General features: G+C 33.1%; 2 protein-coding genes across 3 annotated transcripts in view; one reads left to right on the plus strand and one right to left on the minus strand.

The window, feature by feature from the left end:
- LOC123873787 (protein sister of odd and bowel-like) overlaps positions 1-24,330 on the minus strand; it is a 34,540-nt gene that overhangs the window by 4,981 nt on the left and 5,229 nt on the right. Inside the window, exon 2 of one of the 2 annotated variants that reach the window (XR_006797755.1) lies at positions 4,401-6,052. Coding sequence is in view for 1 of the 2 variants with exons in the window: in XM_045918815.1 (XP_045774771.1) it covers positions 5,677-6,052 (376 nt within the window). In the remaining variant the exon portion in view is untranslated. Of the gene's footprint in view, positions 1-4,328; positions 6,053-24,330 lie in introns of those variants that run through there. The other variant, XM_045918815.1, reaches the window with a different exon arrangement.
- On the plus strand, positions 9,624-10,958 carry LOC123873788. The gene is made up of 3 exons (XM_045918816.1): positions 9,624-9,676; positions 9,767-10,584; positions 10,669-10,958. The coding sequence occupies exons 1-2, from the start codon at positions 9,671-9,673 to the stop codon at positions 10,241-10,243; spliced, it is 483 nt and encodes a 160-aa protein (XP_045774772.1). The 5' UTR covers positions 9,624-9,670; the 3' UTR covers positions 10,244-10,584; positions 10,669-10,958.

Consider the following 24,330-nt stretch of genomic DNA (forward strand, 5'->3'; position numbering starts at 1 on the left):
AACGCGGCGGGATTTCTGAACGCTATGTAATTTGTGTATAATTCTCGGCTATAAAGGCACTAAGATGGTCCTCTACCATTATTATGTTGTCATAGCCGTTTAAATGAAAGGTGTGCGATTGTTGAATAATCCCTCTCTATTCGTTTTGTTGTTCTTTGCCCTAATCTGTGACAGTTCGTGATTTCTGCATTTGGAGTTGATATAATGATTCTATTATTTAAAGACGTTATGTTTCTTAATCACAATGGATGGTGAATTAATTTTTTCGACACGTTGCTATAATTTTATCAAAAAAAAAACGTTTTAAAATTATTATGTATAAAAAATTAATACACTCTATTTTGAAGTAGCTTACTGTACGTCTATCAATTTCTTACACTCTCCAGGTCTTTAACTCTATACATATAAAAATTACGCCAATCCGTTGCTCTGTTGTGATGTGATTGAAGGACAAACCAATAAATAAACATCCTTTCGCATTAACAATAATATGGGTATTCGCATCAAAAATTAATCAGGACTAAAGATGTCTACATTTTCAAATAATGGAATGAGACAGATATATATTATGTTAGGCATAAATTGAGGTGCGCAATAATAATACAGAATATACAAAAAAGATTAAAATAACATACGTGTTTCTAAAAGCAGTAATAAAACGCCATATTGGTATCTAATTCTAAAAAAGAACAACGAATAAAAAAAGAAGTATCGGAGCAAATCCGTGACGAATCATGCGGTTGGATTCAAATTTGGAGTGCAATTCTTTAAATATGGCGGTAACATTCGAAAACAGAACGCTATTACCTAAACAGTTAAAGAATTTTTCACCTTTTTAACACATCATCAATTTAAAAATCCTTTGGCCTTAAAAAAATAAAACCATATGGGCCGTTTTGAGAGTGTTTTGTGTTTGGTGAAGAATCAAGCTTTATGTCATTTTGATACACTCCGAGACCTTTTGTGTGGTTTAGGATCACAAAAGCGTCATTTCATTGTGTTTTGTGAATAAATCCGATGCTCTTACATCGATTTGGCGTTGAATTGAATCGATTTTTCAAGCTCGGTAGTCGTCTTTTGTTGCTAATAGCTAGAGCGAGTCTCTATTTTTTTCTTTGATCTGTGTAATTACCACTTTTTACGACTATTATCCTAGCTAGGTATGTCTATTATTATTTGACGATTTGAATTTTCATCATCAGTAGGTACGTCAACAAAGGGAATAATTTTATCCATACCCGTACCAAAATATTAGGTAGGTAGTTATGCCTAAGCTAGATGATACGCGTGACTTCGTCCATGTGGATTTAGGTGTTTTGAAAATTCCCACGGAATTTTAGACACCTTAATCCTACAATGTGATTGATTTCCAGAGTTAAAAGTTACCTAAATTAGATGACACCTACGCGTGACTTCGTCCATGTGGATTTAGGGGTTTTTTTAAATCAGTGGGAACTGGATTGACTGTTCCAGGGTTAAAATTACTCTACTCGTATATTTGCCTCCATGATGCAAGGATCTTTGTACCAAACCCCGCAATTTCATCGACGTGGATTTAGGTTGGAAAGAGTTCCCACGGGATTCTTAAAGTCCTCCTATTATTCATAATTCATGACTAAGTTTTGGTTAAGATACAGTTAAGGTACCTATAGTTGTATGCGCAATGTAAAAAAGTTTATTCAAACACAACTTAATAAGTTACTTGAAAAAAGTTTCTAGAAAATACTACCAATCCTATTAATTTCATGGACCTACACACAAAACTAAAACAATTTTAATTGACCTACCTACTGTACTATTAAAACATTATGGACATCCATTAAAAAGATTTAATGTCTAAACACGATATCTCCTCAATTTCATTATGAGTATACATGTAACAACTCAGACTAAATGAAAATGATAGACAATACAAGAGGCTAAATTGACAGATCAAAATATTATACTAGGGTTATCCTTTTCACGTTCTCTACGAAAAATGATAGCTTTATTATAAAACTATCAGTTTATTTTAGAGATTGCGCACCTACAACCAAATTAGCACCAAAGTCTGTATCTAAAACTGCCTTCAGGTAAACTAACTTAAAGTGTAAAGTGGAGTTGATGTGAATCTGTCAATTTGAATTGATGCAAACATTTGAATGTCGTAATGTGGTAATCCCCAATTCGATAAATCAACTCAAACTCATATCCTTCCGCGATCTGTGTTTCCTACCAATTACAATCCGGGTATCTTTAAAACAAGAGTGAATAGGCACCTTCTGGGTAAACGCGTCCCATCTTAGACCACATCATCACTTTCCATCAGGTGTGATTGTGGTCAAGCGCTTACCTATAGTGAATAAAAAAAATAAAAAAAATATATGTTGAGATTGATTACTTTGCGTTCGTTTATTGGTCTATTGGTTTGTTGTTCAACCGCGTCACAAGTCACAACGGAGCACCGATTCGACGTGGTTTTTTGCATGGTTATAGTTAAAGACCTGCAAAGTGACATAAGCTACTTTTTATCCCGAAAAATCAGAGTTCCCGAGGGATTTAAAAAAACCTAATCCACTATAAGCTTATGTTTAATAAACACATTTCTTCGTGAAACCTCCATCCATCTCTTTCCTGTATAGTCTGTGATGTATAGTTATCATTACGGACGGACATTCCAAGTATTTCTTGCATACGATCATTAAAATAACAAAGCTACCATAAATATTTATCAAGTGTACCTTATCATAAATCATAGTTGTCGTATTAATAAAGACATCATCGTACTAAACATGCACATGACTTGGGATCACCACCCACTATGTTGTTTCCAGGACATGTTCTGTTTGTGAGGCAGGATATGATGCATTTGGCCTTTTAGACTTGGAAGGATAAAAATATGTCTGGTCAAAAGTATCAGACATTTTAGCCACAATGTATGCAATAAATTAATTGATTGATTGAGTGAATGAGAACTTTTCAGGGCGTATTCGTCATACTGATCATGATTCATGTCCCACTAAACGGGTAAAAAGAGGTTGCTACTTAATATTCCGAAAAATTAAAGAGCTCCATGGGAATTTGAAAAACCTAAATCTAATTGAATTATGTTTATTAAATGTACTCGTAGCACCCGAGTACTGTTGTGTGTCATCAGTTGAATGTAAAATTATTACTTATTAAATATAATAATTCCTACTTTTAAACATTTTAAAATGGTCACCCTTACCTTAACCATCATAGAAACTAATAACGACATCTATTAGACAAGTCGGGAACTTTTTAATAAAAATAACCAATAATTATAAGATTTGTGTATCTAGGTCTAATCTTAATTAGCATGTGGAAATATCTGGAAGCCCACCACCTGATGCCTGATAATAAAAATGCCGAATTGATCCTCCTCTGGTTAAAACCACAGAATAAGTATAGAAGTGGTAAGACTCCAGAAGCATCAGTGTGAACTATTGTAATAACAGATGTTATTACATAGAGTTACAGTAAGTACAGTTACAGTGGATTTGGATGCGAAATAAAAGGTGAAAGGCTTAATTTTTTTTAATGATTAATTTTGAAAATTAATCACTTGAAACTGCATCGCATAACGCGCGCTATAAACTAAAGTCTAAAGAGTTGCATATTAGTAAAATATCGGCCAAGTGCGAGTCAGACTCGCGCACCGAGGGGTCCGTACTCGGATATTTTTTCCGACATTTTACACGATAAATCAAACACGATTATGCATAAAAATAAGTAAAAATCAGTTTTAGAATGTACAAGTAAAGCCCTTTCATACAATACCCCACTCCGTATAATTATCTTACTTTGAAAATACTAAATATTTGTACATGAACACATTTTAATTTTTTTGTGATGTAACCACAAATTCACGGTTTTCGGATTTTTTTCTTTACTTGTCCTACAAGACCTAGCTACCTGCTCATGATTCCAGGCCATCCCTACCTACCTACCCTATAGGTTTTCTTGACAGACACGACAGACTGACAGACGGACTGCCGGGCAGACAGACAGACACAACAAAGTGATCCTATAAGGGTTCCGCTTTCCCTTTTGACGTAACCCCAAAAACGACAGACATTTTGTCCTCCTCGGACAGCAATCAGTCTTCTGCATATTAGGGCCTTTAGGTTCCACGACGTACCTAATAATATTCGACCTCTCCTATGATAGAGTATGTAGTATCTACCTATCAAGGATTTTTGTTACTGTCCAATGATTTTGCCGGTACCTACTACTTATATTAATTGCTGGGTAATAAAAAACAAAATAAAAATTCATATTTTTTATTAAAATATTAAAATAGTTTAAAAATATTTTGTACAATGGGCATTATATTCACAAAAACAATTTTTGACCACGAGAAAAAAAATACCTTCAAATCAAGATACTAATACCTACACAATAATCTTCATTTCGGCGATAATGTTTTACAATAATAATAACTTTTTCGATGCAAATAAACCACTAAACAGTGTGAAAATGGCCTTAGATCCTGTTCATACTTAATGTTCTTCACTTACGAGTACATATCTAAATCTTTTGATTACATCAGTTAACTTTTAACTTAAAACTTAGGTACCACAAAAGGACGGAATCATTTTAACTCATTAACTGACTAAATCAAATATAATTTATTATTTACAATACAAATACAATAAAATGAGATCACAAATATACAAAATGCTGCCAAAATAATACTAAAGTATGAGGGAATCGAAATTATTGCGAAATACACTAAACTAAGTACTACAATTCGTGTAAAAGAATGCACCAGGAAAATGAAGCAATGAAAACAAAATATTCAAAAAAAAAATAGCTATACTTAATAATAATGATAGCTGGGCTGGGTCCATACAAAGCGCGGCAGTTTCGCGAGGCATTGTTTAACGTGGCAATGCAGCCGATACAGACGCGCCTCGACCGAGGCAAAAAAAATGCATCCATCGCGTCGGTCGAGGCAACGCCGAGGCATTTTTATACCAACCACGTTATCGGACACAAGTGTAAATTAAAACTTTAACACCTCCGATTGGTCAAGGTTACCATATAGGTACATTAATTATTGCATTGTAGCGGGATCGAGTTCATAAGAAAAGTGCAAGTAATATAAATTTCAACCTGATGACTGAGATCCATAGACTGGCTGACAAAACAGCTGATAATCTCAAAACAGTTGAACGGATTTACATCAAACATACACGTAGTTAAGCACCAGCTCAATCGAGCTAGTGCTTAGCTATGTTTCAAACAAGCTTTCCAATGAAAGAAACCGCCTTCAAACCATACCATCAGCTTGGGAGCTACGATGCCACAGACAGACACATATGTAAATACATAACACAGATACACACGTTGGACTTGCAACAACCCTATTTTTGCGTTGGAGATTAAAAACAAAGCTTCGTGAAGCAGCCTCGCTTTGTAGGAACCCTGCCTTTGAATGACTTTACAATATATCTGCTCCTTTACACTAGATAGGAAAATATAAAATAAAAGATGCATAATATACCTACCTGAAATATCTTTAGATATTTGATATTTGCAACAGGTAGATATGAATATGAATTGTAGGTACATTCTTTACAAGAACCCATTCTAGCGCTTAAAACTAAAAGGCACTTGGATTTAAAATCAGTCTTTTTATCATATTCACAGAATCTAACACTTTATTTACAACTAATTTTCATCTTCAGTGTCTAAATTGTCAATAGGAAAGTTGGGATTGAGTAAGGGGCTCTTACCACCGGCTCCGCTAGGCGATGTGTTTACCGAAGATATACTAACGAGGTTGTGTGTTAGGCTGTGGCGTCTCAAGTCACAGTTGCGTCTAAAAACTTTGCCGCATGAGGTACAATTGTATGGCTTGATATCCGTATGGGTTAAAAGATGGGTCTTTAAGTTGGACCTCTGGTTAAAACTCCTACTGCAAACAGGACATTTATGTGGAGACTCTTCCATGTGCAGGATTTTGTGTACAGCTAGCGTTCGCGATTGGCAGAACCCTTTTCCGCATTCTAGGCACTTGAAGGGCTTCTCTTTTGAATGGATATATCTGTAACAAAGAATAACGTAGTATTAGTTATGTAATGATGCTTTTCCAATAATATTTTATGATAATAATATAATCTAATAATAATTTTCCAATAATATAATATAATAATTTCTTCAAGGTCTAAACTTATTATAAACACCTTTCAAAACGGTACCTATCTATGAATAATTATAAAAGTAAGTAAATCTGCCCACCCAAATTAAAGGAAAAAATATAATTCCGCACGTGTATCTAATGACCGGCATGCGTTGTAAATGTTGCAATGCTTTTTTTTTATATAAACGACTCCCGAGTTACCTATTTGTACATTGATGGTAGGTACCGTCTCAGAAACTTTTCTGCAAGTCCCAGAAACAACTGTTCAATCATCAAAATCGGTTGAATGGTAGGTAGGCATAATGGTGCATAAGGGGCAAACAAATCTTTTATGTGTAAATATAGAAGATAGAAGATGACTCTAATTTGTCTTTAAAAGATCGCTTTAAGGTCGCCTTTGCACTCTTGCATATTGTGTTCCTATTTGTTTTTTTTTTTTTTAAATATGTTCAGTGTTTTGTTGCAATAAAGCTTAATAATTCTTTTACATTGTGCAAAATAACAAAATACTGTATTAAAATAGATCGCTAAAAATTTTTGTTTAGGACAAAAATAAAACATATTTAAGTTACTCTGCAATAATTAAAAACTTAAAGCCTGATCTAAATATGACGAAAAACACTATCAGCAAGCTGTAAGCCTATTTTCGTAATCCTTTGGTCGAGATTTACTGACAGACCATTTAGCAGAAACTTGTTGAAATGCGATAAAGATAACTTAGCACCATTTCCAACTAATACATTATTATTGAACCCAATATTAATAAATACTTCATGCTTAAAGGCGCCGTAGCATTGCGTAGGGTGATATTTTGAGAATGGTCAGTAAGATAGAAATTGAAACTATTATTTTTAACAGGGCTCTCTCTGTCACTTACTCCATACAATCGTAGTTCCAATTTCATTTGAATATTAAGCAACCAAAGTCCATGAAATTTTGCAGACATATTCTAGAAACTAATATCTGTGTCTGTGGTGTTTTAGATTTTTCTAAAAATATGTAGTTTTAAAATTACAGGGGCTCAAAGATTTGTATGTGAATTTTAAAGACCGCGTAACTTTGAAACCGAATATTTTATCGGAAATCTGGAAAACCATAGGCATTGATATTAGTTTCTAGAATATGTCTGCAAAATTTCATGGACTTTGGTTGCTTAATATTCAAATGAAATTGGAACTACAGTAGTAGGGGATTCGCCGGTTCTGCCCCAGGCCCTGGCCCCCTCCCATGCCTCGCTGCCTCAGCCCCCTCCGTGCCTCGGTCAAGATCGAAACCTAAAAAAAAAAAAAAAAAAAAAAAAAAAAAAAAAAAAAAAAAAAAAAAAAAAAAAGGTTTTGGGGTACGCTGAATCGATTGCGCTCACTCCCGACGTCGTATCTCTAACGGTTGCAAAGTTAGCTTTTCGAAAAACTAATCCCTAGTTCGTTATCTAATTGCTTAATCACCTACTAATGACGCTCTATTGTTCGCTGGCTCGTTGCTTCATTCTATGGGTTTTAAAGGAAACGCATGAATCATAACTACTCTTTATTAGCCTTCAAATATTGATTTAAATAACTCACATAAAAATATATCATTCTCTACTGTATTTCCATTGAATAAGTCTAAAAAATCTGAACTTGTATAGTAACCCGTAAACATGAAATACAAATACATTATACAATATTCTCCACAAACTGATGTGTAATCATTCTGTATCCGCCTTGTATTGAATTGCCATATTCTTGTGTTTCTTTCCAAGAACTGCTTATGATATTTTGGTGGTGCTCGTCCAAATGAATCAAAATATTGTCCAACACCATTTGTATCTATATATATGGCTATCCAATGCGATCCTGGTTTATAATCGGGGTCTAGATTGCTTATTAAATAGGCGGGTGTTTCAACATAAATCGGTAACCGGTTTGCGGCATACACATTGTCTTGCAGACTTGGGTGGATTCTTCTTAAATATGTCTTTATCCCTATTGTATTCATATTACTTCAATACTACTGATCTTATCGCTGCCGAGAATCATACATGAATGGGACGTAAGACCATGTTATTTCAGATATATTATAAATCATCAACCCATCGCCGGCTCACTACAGAGCACGGGTCTCCTCGTGAGAAGGGTTTTTTGGCCATAGTCTACCACGCTGGCTGAGTGTGGATTGGCAGACTTCGCACACCTTTAAGAACACTATGGAGAACTCTCAAGCATGCAGGTTCCCTCATGATGTTTTCCTTCACCATTAAAACAGTGTTATTTAATTAAGTACTTGAAACGCACAAGACTTCGAAAAGTTAGAGGTGCGTGCCTGGAATTGAACCCCGACCTCCGATTAGAAGGTGGACGTCTTAACCACTAGGCTATCACAGCATAGTCTTATTAAAAATAATGGTCCATAACTTAAATAAAAACAAAAAATATTTCTTGTATCAGTGTTTTATTACAAACCTTAATAATAATGTAGGTACAAATTATAACTTAATCTATTTACAGAAATTAGGTTTCTTAGCTGCTATAGTCCACGCTTACATTACGATTTTTATCAATTTCAATAACATTGTCAAACTCTGCATATACGATGCAGTTTATCGTTTCAGGAATAGCTGAATCAAAGCGAACTTCTAGCCTCACACTACCGTGCTTTATAAGATTCCAATGACTAGAGTGAGCTGATAAATCAGGAGTTAAATCGAATGCTAAGAGACAATAGCCTTTTGCATATTGTTCCCTAGATATTCCGTTCCCTTCATTTAAAAAATGGATTCCCGTGCCTGAGAATAACGTATGATAGGCTGAACTGAAAGTATTATCATCGAATGATGGTTGCAAAGCTTTTGAAGGTATTTGTTGGCCATCAATATATAAACTAAATGTATTCATATGATAATTTTCAAAGTTGAATGGATTTTTCGTAAGAGTTCCATTAAATGCTGCGTTGTTAACAAATCCGACAATACATCTTTTAGGAACTTGACCAAGAAAAATATTATCGAGTGTTTTACCCTGAACCCCTGAAGGAATTGTTAAAACTTTAACTTCCGCTCGAGTTATTGGATATTTTGCAGTAGTAGATGCTAAAACTTTTTGATGTGCAAGTAATACAGTCAGAGCAAGTAGTACAGGCACGTGTCGATTAGTCATTATTCATTCCAGGTATTTGAAATTCCGTAGGTTCGTCATTAGAAAATTCCAACAATACATCTTTATCTAGGTAGTTAGCTTATCACGTTCCTTTTGGCTTTGTTCAATAATTGATACAATCACTAACCACATTTTTTGAAATATTGATTACAAAACCTTTTTCGATAATATGCTGTTTAACTAGTTGTTATCGGTGCAAATACATTCTTCACTAACGATAATGGCATTGGTTTTACTATATAAGCTCAAAATAAATAATTTCTGTCATATTTACTACCTCGTTTCTACTGAAGAGTACTGAGAGAGTACAGTTTGACTTTAAATCTATATTGTGTTCATACAAGTGTTTATTAGCAGTGTGTGATTAAGAAGTGTCGTGTGATAAACAATGGAGGTGAGTGTGTAATTTATTTTCTTTTAGTTCCCTTTAAATTAATGTAAATATTTATGATATCAGTATGATAGTTTATTTTTATTGTTACAGAATATATCGTACTCCCCTTGCAATAGTCAAGAAAACAATACATATAAGCAATATTACTTTCCTGCGAATTTGGTAGAAGAAGAAACACAAAATTTGCTCATAGATCATGAAATGCCATCAAAGAAAATGAAAAGGAAATCTGAAAATATAGACATTTTTTTCGAGTCATCCCCAAAAAATAAAAACAAAACTAGTTCAACAGTGGCTCGAGCTAACAAAGATGGCAGTATATCGTATATATCTACGAACTCCAACGATGGTGCGACAGCCACACATCTCATTAAATTAGAGGTGTATGACCTAAAAAAACTAGCCAAAATACCTCAGTCTCAACACTGGAAACATGCTAATGTAAAAATCAAATATTATACAGAAAAGGCTAATGGAAATTTTGCGAACACGAATGAGATAATTTATAATATTACAAAAGAAATCGCAGAAACAGAGGGTTGTAAAAAATACTCATTTAATAATTAATAACTTAATCTATCATTAGTAAACTACCTCACATAAATACTTCACCATAATTTAATTTGTGAGATTAATTCGACGTAACACTTATACAAGCAGTATAAAAACACATTGTAAATCCTATAGTAATGTCAGTAAGCCACCTGGTGCTGTTAATGAATAAGTCTCCCTCTGTAGTCTTATAAACTGTCAGCAATGGAAGATACAATTGACAGCTGTGTTAGCACATTTTTCAACACTTCAATTAATGATGAGGAACTCATTGAGGCTTTAGATTATTTTGACTTACTGGATCCAGCATATGACAATGAATTGTATAATATATGTGAAGCAATTGATTCAATCATGTAAGTATTTAAACATTATTCTTTTTAAAATTATATAATGTGTATTATTGATTGTTTTTATATGCTTCTATTTTTAATTTCTAGCCCAACTAAACAGAAACTTCAAATTGGTGGAGCTTTAAAGCGGTCCAATGATTTCACCGTGAACAACTCTGCGAAAAAAGTGAAATATAATGAGGGAGCCTCAACTTCATCTGTTCAACACTCAGAAAATAACTCCACTACACCATCTGCATATTCAGAAGGTAATAAAGTGAAGTGTGATATTTGCAATATTTTTATAACCAAAAGGTATTTTTCTAATCATTTAAAAAGTAATTTACATAAAAATAATCATTTAAAGTCGCACCCATCATTATCGAATGTTTCTGTAATTGATTCAGCTTTTGGACAAAGAATAATAACGTACATGATAAATAGTAAAAATGATGATTTAACGATTTTTAAGACCCCTGAATCATTTTTGAACTCAATAAAAAATGATATTTTATTCCTAGTTCAAGAGTCGATCAAAGAACATACAGTTTTTAAGGTAAACTTCATTTTACACGCAGACTTTATACAACAAACCAAACAATTGACAAATTCATTTGACTTTCAAACATCAAACTATATAGTTTTCCGTGGAGACGATCTAAATATTTTCCTGTCATCATTATGTGACACTTTTAAAAATAAAATTAGTTCTTTTGAAAGAAAAGACAGTGGCTGGAGTTTAACAAACATAAAATGCTTACATATGAATGTAAATAAATTTAACCCGCTTCGTGGTACATCTTATATTGATTTACCTCAAGATATTAGAGCAAAAAAAGCGGTGATAAATGTTAAAAATGCTGATTATATGTGTTTCAAATGGGCATTACTTTCTGCTTTATATCCTCCTGCTAATAACAAAACCGATAGAGTCTCGTCATACAGCATGCATTCAGATAAACTTAAATTTGATGGTATATCATTTCCAGTCAAATTAACGGATATACCTAAAGTTGAAAAGCAAAACAATATAAGTGTGAATGTTTTTGGCTTAGAATATAATAAAGAAAAGAAAAATCATAGTATTGTAGGTCCCCTCTATTTTACAAAATCTCGAAATAGTACTCATGTTAATTTATTATTAATCTCAAATCAAACAAACTCGCATTATTGCTATATTAAAAACATGTCACGACTAGTTAGCAAGCAAATTTCAAACCAAGAACATGCCATTTATTTATGTGATGGGTGTCTTTTACATTTTCCTACACAGGAGAGATTAGAAACCCACCAACAAAATGATTGCGTTCATATCATTACAGAATTACCAAACAGTGAACTATCTAAAAAAAATTGGTTTGGACAACCATCATCAAACAATAAAATAAAGTTTGATAAGTTTAATAAAAAGTTAAGAATACCATTTGTAATATATGCTGATTTCGAAGCGTTTTTAAAACCAATAAATTCATGCTCAAACGATCCCTCTAAACCTTTTACTGAGAATATTCAGAAACACGAAGTGTATAGTTTCGGATATTATATTAAATGTTCATACGATGATAGCCTTTCAAAATATGAAACATACAGCGGTCCAGATTGCACTAAAGTATTCATGGAACGACTCTATGAGGACATAAAACTAATATGCAGAAAAAATAGTTTTCAAAAACGCCCAAACCCTCTAACAAAAGATGATGAAATAACTATTGCAAATTCTCATAACTGTCACATATGCGAATCAAGACTTAATGGAGAATCCATTCTGGACTTTGACTGGCACACTGGAAATCTAAGAGGTGTAGCACATGAATCATGTGTGGAAAAATATCGCGCTCCCCGTCATATTCCTGTAATTTTACATAATCTTAGTAATTATGACGCACATTTCATTGTTCATTCATTAAATTTTACGGAAGGTGAAATCGAAGTAATACCTCAAAATAAAGAAAGATATATTTCGTTTTCAAAAATATTAAATGTTAATAACCAACAGATAAGTTTGAGATTCATAGATTCTTTCAAATTTTTGCCGTGCAGTCTTGATCAATTAGCAAAAAATCTCAATGACGATCAATTTAGATCGTTAAAAAGAAACTTTCCTCATAATGATGACTTTAGTCGTTTAAGAAGAAAAGGTATTTATCCGTATGAATACATGACTTCCATTGAATGTTTAAAATCATCATCACTCCCATCTCAACCTCAATTTTACAATTCGCTGTCTAATTCCCATGTTTCCGATGATGACTATAATCATGCAAAAGATATTTGGAGTCATTTTTCTTGTCAAAACATGTTAGATTATTCGAATCTGTATTTGCAAACGGATGTTTTGTTATTAACGGATATATATGAAAATTTTCGTGATATTTGCATCAAAACATATGGATTAGATCCAGCTCATTATTACACAGCTCCAGGTTTAAGTTGGGATGCCATGCTTAAATATACTCAAATTGAGCTAGAGTTATTGACCGACTATGATAAAATAGCTTTTATTAAAACTGGGATCAGAGGAGGCATATCTCAATGTAGCAATCGTTATGCAAAAGCAAATAATCAATTTATGGAAGATTATGATAAGGAAAAACCCAAATCGTATCTAACATATCTAGACGCTAATAATCTTTATGGTTGGGCCATGTCCCAGTATCTTCCAACAGGTGGGTTTGAATGGGTAAACACTGAAACAAACTTTAAAGTATCAGACACATCGGATATTGGCTTTATTCTTGAAGTCGATTTGGAGTATCCTAATGAACTTCATGATTTGCATTCCGACTTACCTTTATGCCCTGAAAATCTTCGTATCGGGAATTCTAAAGATATCAAGTTAGTACCCAATCTTAATAATAAAACGAAATATAAAATTCATTATAGAAATCTAAAACAATGTCTTAGTATGGGTATAAAGTTAACTAAAATTCATAGAATATTAAAATTTAACCAAAGTCCTTGGTTACAAACATATATAGATTTAAATACGAATATGCGAACTTTGGCTACTTCAGATTTTGAGAAAGATTTTTATAAATTAATGAACAATTCCGTTTTCGGCAAGACTATGGAAAATATCGAAAAGAGAGTCAATGTTAAAATGTTAACGCATTGGGAAAATCGTGGTAAAGTCTTAGGGGCACAAGACTTAATTGCTAAACCTGAATTCCATAGCTTAGCCGTTTTCAACGATAACTTGGTGGCAATACAGTTGCGCAGAACCAAATTAACTTATAACAAACCAATTTATTTGGGTTTTTGTATTTTAGACATTTCTAAAACTTTAATGTATGAATTCCATTATAATTATATGATAAAAAAATTTAACAAGAATATTAAGTTATTGTATACAGATACAGATAGTTTAATTTATCAAATTTTTACAGACAATTTTTATGAAGATATAAAATGTGATCTAATTAATTATTTTGATACATCCGATTATCCACAAGATAATATTTACGGCTATCCAAAAATAAATAAAAAAAAGTTAGGATTCTTTAAAGATGAAAATAATGGGAAAATTTTAAGAGAATTCGTAGGATTAAGATCAAAAATGTATGCACTGGATGTGGACCATAAAACTTTTGCAAAAGCAAAAGGAGTAAATAAAAGTGTCACAAAAAATATGACCATGGAAAATTACAGATCGTGTCTACTTGATAAAAAAATTCAGTATTGTAATATGCTAAGATTTCGATCCATCAAACATGCAATTTTCACACAAAACATTAATAAAACTTGTCTGTCGTATAATGACACCAAGCGGTATATTTTACAAAATGATATTGACACATTAGCTTGGGGTCATTATAAAATTAGTAATAATGAGGTATTTTAAGAAATGTAGTGTAAGGAATTTTTAATGTAATTTGATGTGTCTTTAATTTATTTATTTTTTACTTGTAAATATTTTAAGGAATTTTTATTGTAATTTGATGTGTCTTTTATTTTATTTTTTTACTTGTAAATACTATATAGTTTTAAGAAATTAATTTTAACTTTCGTCTTTATATGTATTTTATTACAACTTTCCTCTAGTTCATTTTTGTAAATAGATTTAAAAAAAAATAATGTTTAATGTGATTTATTTCTTTTTGATTTTTATTTTGTTTCATAGAACTTTTATTCCATTGTATATAATGTATATTAAGTAAAATAAAATGTTATACTGTCACTGAAATGTCTCAGTCTTTTTTTAAACCTTTCAAGTAACACACGTTACAATGTTGTGTTTTATTCATCCATTTACTGCAATCGTAGCTGGTCCAAGTGGTTGTGGAAAATCAAATTTTGTTACAAATTTCATAAAATATGTGAAAGAAATTTGCAGTAGAGACTTTGCTGAAATTACTTGGTGTTATGATGAAATGCAACCACTATATAATTTATCAAATGTTAACTATCATCAAGGAATTCCTGATCTTACAATGTTTGATGGCAAAGATGCTCACCTTGTTATAATTGATGATCTTATGAGAGAATCTGATGGTCGTATTGTAGATATTTTCACTAAAGGTAGTCATCACAGAAACTTAAGTGTTTTTTATATTACTCAAAATTTATTTCATCAGGGAAAAGGACAAAGAGATATATCTTTGAATTCAAGTTACATTATTTATTTTAAAAATCCTCGTGATAAAACACAAATACGATACCTATCAAGACAAGTGTCACCAGAAAATTCAAAATTCATTGAGGATGCCTATAAGGATGCGACAAAAGAAGCACATGGATATTTGATGATTGATCTGAAACAAGATACAAATGACATGTGTCGAATTAAGTCAAAAATATTTCCCTCTGATGAATGTTGCGTCGTATATATCCCACCAAAAGATTATAAATATTTAAAGAATCATCAAATTCCTATCATTTACAAATAATGCATCGAAGCCTAAAGACACATAAAGAGCTGCTACAAGCGTTGCATACACTTAAACCTAAATATCAAAAAGCATTATTAAAATCCTGTGAAGAAGAAGAGATAAATTGCATTTGTGAGTGCATTCACAACGTATTACAAGGTAAAGTTCCACTAGAAGATAGACGAAAGAAAAAGTTAAAAAAATTTAAAAGTATACTTCGCACTTTGGTTCGCAAGGGAAAAAACAAACTAAGAAAAAAGATATTGATTCAAAAAGGAGGAGCATTTTTACCTTTAATTTTGGGTTCTATTTTGAGTGGATTAGTATCATCTATAGTTTAAAATGGAAAATGCTAAAAAAATGTTGCTTGTTGAGCCTAGTTTTATAGAAAAACTAAAGCAGCATACCAATACTGAAAATCCTATGTCCCGATTAGATGCAGAAATGCAAAAGATTTTAAATAGTAATATCGAAGATCGGAAAAAATGTATTTTATATCTACAAATTCTACAAAGATACCTACATTTTACCGAAGGAGAACGACAACCTATCGAGTTGCCAATCATTACTGACAATATAAATGAAACTAAGAGTTATAAAAATAACAACATGGAAAATAAAGACTTAGTATCGTTCGAGTCACCAACAGCTGAAGTGAAGGAAAATAAAAATTCGAATGAACATAGTCAACCACGTTACTCAACAACTCAAATACTAAGTCTTATACCAAAATCATATTTGAAAAAAGGTGAGCTGTTATTAAACTTGATTTCTTTGAGTAAAAATACAATTTATTGGGATGATGATGATGGTACAGTGATAATTAATAATGAAAAAGTCCCTGGAAGTAATATTGTTGATCTAATTAATGATTCGTTGAGACCACTAAAAAAAAGTGATCCAATAGGTTGGGAAAAGTTTGCCAAGGCATTACATGCAATCAAAGTACCATTGACTTACATCGGAAATTCTAAGAGGTCGGATTTTATTCATCAACTTCAGATGAAATCACTCGAAGGGAACTCTACATCTGATGAAAGAACCTCAAATACTCCACAAGGTAGTGGTGATAAATATATTAAAAAAATTAGGAAGAAAATTGATTGGGAAAAATGGACCCCTTATTAGAAATTAATAATATATATTATAATCCAAAACACCCAGCTGGGTTTAGTAGCATTGATAAATTATCAAAGACCATGAAAGGTAAAATGAGTAAAACGGATGTAAAGAAATGGTTACAATCACAAGAAACCTATACTCTTCATAAACCTGTTCACAGAAAGTTTTCTCGAAACAAATACATATTATCAAATCTCAATGAATTATGGCAGGCTGATCTTAGTGATATGAGAACTTATTCGAAATATAATGATGGTTTTAACTATATATTGTGTGTTATTGATGTCTTTAGTAAATATGCTTATGCTAGGTCGATGAAAAAGAAAAACTCTAAAACAATAATCGAATGTTTTGAAAGTATATTTAATGAATCTAATGCGACTCCTACACACATACAATCGGATAAAGGAACTGAGTTTGTTTCTAAAGATGTTAAAAAGTATTTTAAAAGCAAAAATATAAATTATTACACTACAAATAATCCTGATATAAAAGCAAGTATTGTAGAAAGGTTTCAAAGAACTCTGAAATCTAAAATGTGGCGCTATTTTACATACAAAAATACATATAAATACATAGATATTTTACAAGACTTGGTATATTCATATAACCATAGTTTTCATTCTAGTATTAAGATGTGTCCTTGTGATGTTAGTTCTAACAATATAATGACTGTTTGGAGAAATTTATATGATAGAAAAGCAACTAACAAACCATCATCACAAAATTCACTACCTACATTTCATGTTGGTGATAATGTTAGAATTTCAAAATATAAACACATTTTTCAAAAAGGTTATGAATCTAACTGGAGTGATGAAATATTTGTTATATCTTCAATAATAGATAGATCCCCACATGTAGTTTACACATTGAAAGATTTACAAAACGAACCTATAGTTGGAACTTTTTATGAAAAAGAATTACAAAAAGTATTTTATGACCCCTCCTCAAATTATAAAATAGATAAAATCATTAGTTCTCGATACTCCGGCAACAGAAAAGAAGTGTTAGTGAAGTGGAAAGGTTATCCTGATAAATTTAACAGTTGGGTTTTAGAGTCTAATTTAAATCAAATATGATAAAGGAAAACTTTTATTTGACTTTACTTAGTAATAGTTCAATGGAATACTTCCCGGAAAACAAAACAACTATGTTTTCAACGAAGTTACCAAAATCCCTTATATTAGAAGGTGAATGGTTTGTTGGAGTTGTAGAAATTCAATATCCTTGTACGGTATTTACTGTTCAAGAACATGAAAATGTTATTAACACATCTAAATGGGTTTTGATGCCTGATGATGACACACATTCATTAGTGCACTATAAAGGACGGATTCCGGCCATGAACTATGACAGCATTCAACATGTTATAGAAACTTTAAATAGATATACTTTTGAAGAAATAGTATTTCATTATGATGAAATAACCAAACACGTATCAGTATCAATTTTGGATAACTCAATTGACACACTTAAGTTGTCAACCAAATTATGTTTACAACTTGGATTTGAACCAAACAAAAATCTTGCAGTAAATAAAATTGGGAGCTATCCTTCTAATTTAAAATTAGGGTTGCCATCTCAATTGTTTGTTTATTGTGATATAATAGAACCGCAAATTGTGGGGGATGTAATGGCTCCTCTTCTCAGAATTGTACCTTTAGATACGGCAACATATGTATATGGAGCAAATAAAATGCATATTTTCTCACCACCTCACTATTTACCTGTTATGCGGCGGGAGTTTGATACTATTGAAATAGATATAAGGTCAAGCACAGGCAATAAAATCCCATTCCAGTTTGGAACTGTGTGTATTAAACTTCACTTTAGAAAATTATAATGGATCCTTATCAAAAGATAACTTGTCCTTACGAGCAATATTATTCACATCAGGCTGGGTCAGGTATTGGAGTAATTTATAAAGGTGTACCATATCAACGTGGTCATGGTATTGGGAGTTTTCTTGGAGGATTGTTTAGGTCTATTTTACCACTACTCTCTAGTGGTGCTCGAGCTGTAGGAAAAGAAGCATTAAATGCAGGTGTTGGTCTTCTATCGGATATGGTTAGCGCACGACCTTTGGAAGATTCTATCAAAACTCGTCTTAAGGAAGCTAGTTCAAACTTAAAAAGGAAAGTTCATGACAAGATAGACAGAATTAATATGTCTGGCTCAGGATATATAACTAAAAGAAAACGACAATCTTCATTCATTCAACCGCTGACAGCTAAAGTGAAAGCTATTAAAAAATCAAGGCTCAGTCAAAATAAAATAAAAGATATATTTTCTAATTAATTATGTCTTTTTTACATAATCATTCATGTGAGTGTATTAAATCAGAGTTAGATTTGTTTGCTTTGCCATCAACGCAAACAAGTATAGAAAATGGATTATGGATTCATTACAAACCCATTTCATCCCTTGCTGATGATGGACCGATAGAATTTCAAATACCTGGAACGAGCGAAGACTACATAGATTTGTCTCATACGTTGATCCATTTAAAAGCTAAGATAGTGAATCAAGACTTATCAAAACTTAGTTCATCTGCAGTTGTAGCTCCAATTAACAATTGGTTACATTCAGTCTTCAGTCAGCTGGATGTATACTTGAATCAAAAACTCATTTCACCTCCAAACAATACATACGCTTACCGTGCTTACATTGAGACATTATTAAACTATGCGCCAGCAGCAAAAGAATCTCACCTGACTTGCGGTCTTTGGTATGAAGATACTGCGGGGAATATGGATTCAGTAGATGAAAAAAATACAGGTTTTACTAAAAGACAGAGTCTTGCAGCCGAAAGTAAAGAAATAGAAATGATTGGACACTTACATGGTGATATATTCAACCAGGAAAAATTTTTGATTAATGGTGTTGAGATGTGTGTTAAATTAATTCGCTCAAGGGAAACTTTCAGTCTAATGGCTTCTTCAAATGATTTAAAACTCAAAGTGTGTATCACGGATGCAACCCTCATAGTTCGACGCGCGCGGATCAATCCGACTGTATTACTTGCACATCAAAAAGTTTTAGCATCTACTACTGCAAAATATCCAATAACTCGAGCGGAAGTTAAAGTTTTAACAATTCCTTCAGGGGTTCAGGGTAAAACACTCGATAATATTTTTCTTGGTCAAGTTCCTAAAAGATGTATTGTCGGATTTGTTAACAACGCAGCATTTAATGGAACTCTTACGAAAAATCCATTCAACTTTGAAAATTATCATATGAATACATTTAGTTTATATATTGATGGCCAACAAATACCTTCAAAAGCTTTGCAACCATCATTCGATGATAATACTTTCAGTTCAGCCTATCATACGTTATTCTCAGGCACGGGAATCCATTTTTTAAATGAAGGGAACGGAATATCTAGGGAACAATATGCAAAAGGCTATTGTCTCTTAGCATTCGATTTAACTCCTGATTTATCAGCTCACTCTAGTCATTGGAATCTTATAAAGCACGGTAGTGTGAGGCTAGAAGTTCGCTTTGATTCAGCTATTCCTGAAACGATAAACTGCATCGTATATGCAGAGTTTGACAATGTTATTGAAATTGATAAAAATCGTAATGTAAGCGTGGACTATAGCAGCTAAGAAACCTAATTTCTGTAAATAGATTAAGTTATAATTTGTACCTACATTATTATTAAGGTTTGTAATAAAACACTGATACAAGAAATATTTTTTGTTTTTATTTAAGTTATGGACCATTATTTTTAATAAGACTATGCTGTGATAGCCTAGTGGTTAAGACGTCCACCTTCTAATCGGAGGTCGGGGTTCAATTCCAGGCACGCACCTCTAACTTTTCGAAGTCTTGTGCGTTTCAAGTACTTAATTAAATAACACTGTTTTAATGGTGAAGGAAAACATCATGAGGGAACCTGCATGCTTGAGAGTTCTCCATAGTGTTCTTAAAGGTGTGCGAAGTCTGCCAATCCACACTCAGCCAGCGTGGTAGACTATGGCCAAAAAACCCTTCTCACGAGGAGACCCGTGCTCTGTAGTGAGCCGGCGATGGGTTGATGATTTATAATATATCTGAAATAACATGGTCTTACGTCCCATTCATGTATGATTCTCGGCAGCGATAAGATCAGTAGTATTGAAGTAATATGAATACAATAGGGATAAAGACATATTTAAGAAGAATCCACCCAAGTCTGCAAGACAATGTGTATGCCGCAAACCGGTTACCGATTTATGTTGAAACACCCGCCTATTTAATAAGCAATCTAGACCCCGATTATAAACCAGGATCGCATTGGATAGCCATATATATAGATACAAATGGTGTTGGACAATATTTTGATTCATTTGGACGAGCACCACCAAAATATCATAAGCAGTTCTTGGAAAGAAACACAAGAATATGGCAATTCAATACAAGGCGGATACAGAATGATTACACATCAGTTTGTGGAGAATATTGTATAATGTATTTGTATTTCATGTTTACGGGTTACTATACAAGTTCAGATTTTTTAGACTTATTCAATGGAAATACAGTAGAGAATGATATATTTTTATGTGAGTTATTTAAATCAATATTTGAAGGCTAATAAAGAGTAGTTATGATTCATGCGTTTCCTTTAAAACCCATAGAATGAAGCAACGAGCCAGCGAACAATAGAGCGTCATTAGTAGGTGATTAAGCAATTAGATAACGAACTAGGGATTAGTTTTTCGAAAAGCTAACTTTGCAACCGTTAGAGATACGACGTCGGGAGTGAGCGCAATCGATTCAGCGTACCCCAAAACCTTTTTTTTTTTTTTTTTTTTTTTTTTTAGGTTTCGATCTTGACCGAGGCACGGAGGGGGCTGAGGCAGCGAGGCATGGGAGGGGGCCAGGGCCTGGGGCAGAACCGGCGAATCCCCTACTACTAACTACGTTTGTATGGAGCGAGTGACAGAGAGACCCCTCTTAAATATAAAAATATTTGGGCTTGAGAACCAAGTGTAAGTGTTAAATAAAGATTTAAATGAAATCATTAAATGTATTTTTAATCATATTGTAATACCTAACTATCTACCTATCTACTTATCACGATTCGGAAATTGAATCTAGTTTTTGTTATCATAATAATGGTTCCTAAAGAATTTTTAGATTTGCAACGTTGATAGTTGCGTTTTTTTTTAGTTTGAAAAAAATAAGTAGCTGCCGAGTTTTTTTCCGGCTTTTATTCGTAGAATCTGTCTTCCGACCCTGCTCGGCTAGCATTGGCAGTAGATAAAAATTATATCCACGATTATATCCCCTGATTTCTATGACATCAGTGGATATAATCGGGGGATATAATTTTTATCTACTGCCCATGCTAGCCGGGCTGAGGTAATACAGTCCCAGACATAGCATAAATAACACTAGTTGTGACTCTTGTCCTACATGAAATAAATGAATTATGAATTTTAACTGACCGCTCTCAAAATATCACCTTGTGTAATATTTATTATATCACGAACACTCGAAACACCTTGTAGGACCCCGGGAACAAACAAGGGCCCCCAGGTTATGTGTAATAAATTGGCGCGCCCTCTCATTTCTGTTCTCAATGCCATCAATTTACGTAACATAAGGTTTAAACAGCTTTCATCTTGTTAAGCTGTCTCAGTGCACTCCTTTTTTATCAGGTCAGTGTTGGTTAGGATTGCCAGATGCCCCGTATTTTCGGTTTACCCCGTATTTCAAGGTATGATACAGAATACAGAAACCCGTAATTGCGAAAATAAAATACAGGGTAAAAATACGGTTTTTCAAATTCAGCCGGATCTGGCTGGGGAACCAAACCTTGATGTGTTGTCCAGTAGAAAGAATATGTATGTATTTTCCTTGTATGGCAATGCACGGACTGGTACCCGGAGCCGAAACCGACTCAAATCTCAATATTGATATTGTGAACTTGTGAAGGCAGAATTACAAGTTGAATGTGCTTTCAACCATTTATTTCACAAAACGAAGAGCTTTTAAATTCTGCTATTAAAAAAATATCTATGTAAAACATTGTCTCCCGTAAAAAAATCTAAACCCCGTATTTTTGATGCTGGTAGGCCGTAAATCAAGAAGTGGCAGGTGGCAACCCTAGTGTTGGACTATTCTCGCTTGGTGGTTCTTATTTTCCTAGTCACTGTAATATTATCTTTTTGACTATTGAGTTTGTAGACCTCTAAAACCTGAGGTTGCTATAAATAATAAGCTGCAGCTGGGGGTTTTTTATAAAAAAGCCAAAGCAAAAAATGAAATTTTTAAAACTGAGCTAATGTACCGGGAACCGAATCTGGAACTTATTTGTTAGAACACCACTGCACCAGAGAAATCATCAAAATGTCTTTCTTGTTTTATGATTCCAGTGTTCTCATCAATAAAATTAATACTCAAAAAGAGACAATTTAATGGGCATTCAAAATTTCCTTAACATTCCTGTTGTAAACTTCTAATGTGATTTTTATTATTTCTTTTAACGAGTCGAGATAACTGGATGATATGATTTTTAACTGCTGTGACTTTGAATGACATATCACATTTAAAGCATTAAATATATGATATTTAACTTTATGTTGGTTACAGACAGGATAAGTCAAAAAAGAAACATTTTGGCACTAGAGTTCCAAATCTCTTTATAGTGTCAATATTAATAGAAGTTTTTTTAATTCCGTTACAGCCCTTGAAATTGGTGGAAAGCTCAAACTATTATTTTTCGTACAATGAACCAAAAGCTTAATTTGCTATAATCCGCCAAACCAAAGAAATCTGTATGGTGCAACATGCAGCATGCGACATGCACCGCCCGCCCTCCCACTGATAAACATGCAGGAAAAGCCAGCCACCAAGCAAGCCACACGCACCACCTCACAAATCCCAACACCACTCGACGCACGATTCGCCCCGACACCGGAGCATCCTCAGGAGATGTAGACCTTACAGTGCCTAATTGCAAAGTATGCAATTATGTAATTGTAAGTAGCGCGAAAAGGGTTGAACAGTGGTTTGGGAGAATATTTTTTGAGAAAAACTACTAAAATGTAAAGTAAATAAATTTCAACCAATGAATAAATAAATTTAGATAATGACGAGACAAATCGATACAATACTTAGTTTTTAGCGTATAATATCAAATAATGTAGTGATCACCCTCCTACGTTTGTATAGAGAAAGCACCGGAATACGTCACTTTAAAACATTAAAATTATAAAGTGCTTTCAGAGAAAAATGTATTAGCAAAATAAAAATTAGTTTGTACCAATTATTATCATCGATCATTTTATAACGGTAAGCGGTAATCATATTAACTACCACGTACCACCGTTATAGAACCGAACCGTCTCAAAATTAATTCAAAGCGCGTACCTACCTATAATTAACACTTACAAACGTATAATCAATAATTACACAGAACGAGAATTCTACAATCGAACGCCTATTACAAAAATTATCCAATAAACAAATAGGTAGCTAAGGGCACGCGCAAACACATCGAATTTTGACGTACGTTTCTTTGTCTAGTCTATTTCCGTTCTTTTAATCAGGATCTGCGTATACTTTTAAACCATTATTGTCAGATAACTTTCGTAAATCCAAAGTCGGCTTAATGGTTTCCAAAAAATTCATAATAAACTAGCCAATGCCTGTAACTTCATCCGCGTGGATGTACGTTTCTTAATTCCGTTCGAAGATCTCAAACTAATTTCATACGTTCTGTAGGTAATTTAATTGCAAAATCTTAAGATTTTAGGCCTAGCTTAGCGGTTTAAACTACATGTTA

This window comes from Maniola jurtina, chromosome 17 (genome assembly GCF_905333055.1).
Source record: "Maniola jurtina chromosome 17, ilManJurt1.1, whole genome shotgun sequence".
Classification (NCBI taxonomy): domain Eukaryota; kingdom Metazoa; phylum Arthropoda; class Insecta; order Lepidoptera; family Nymphalidae; genus Maniola; species Maniola jurtina.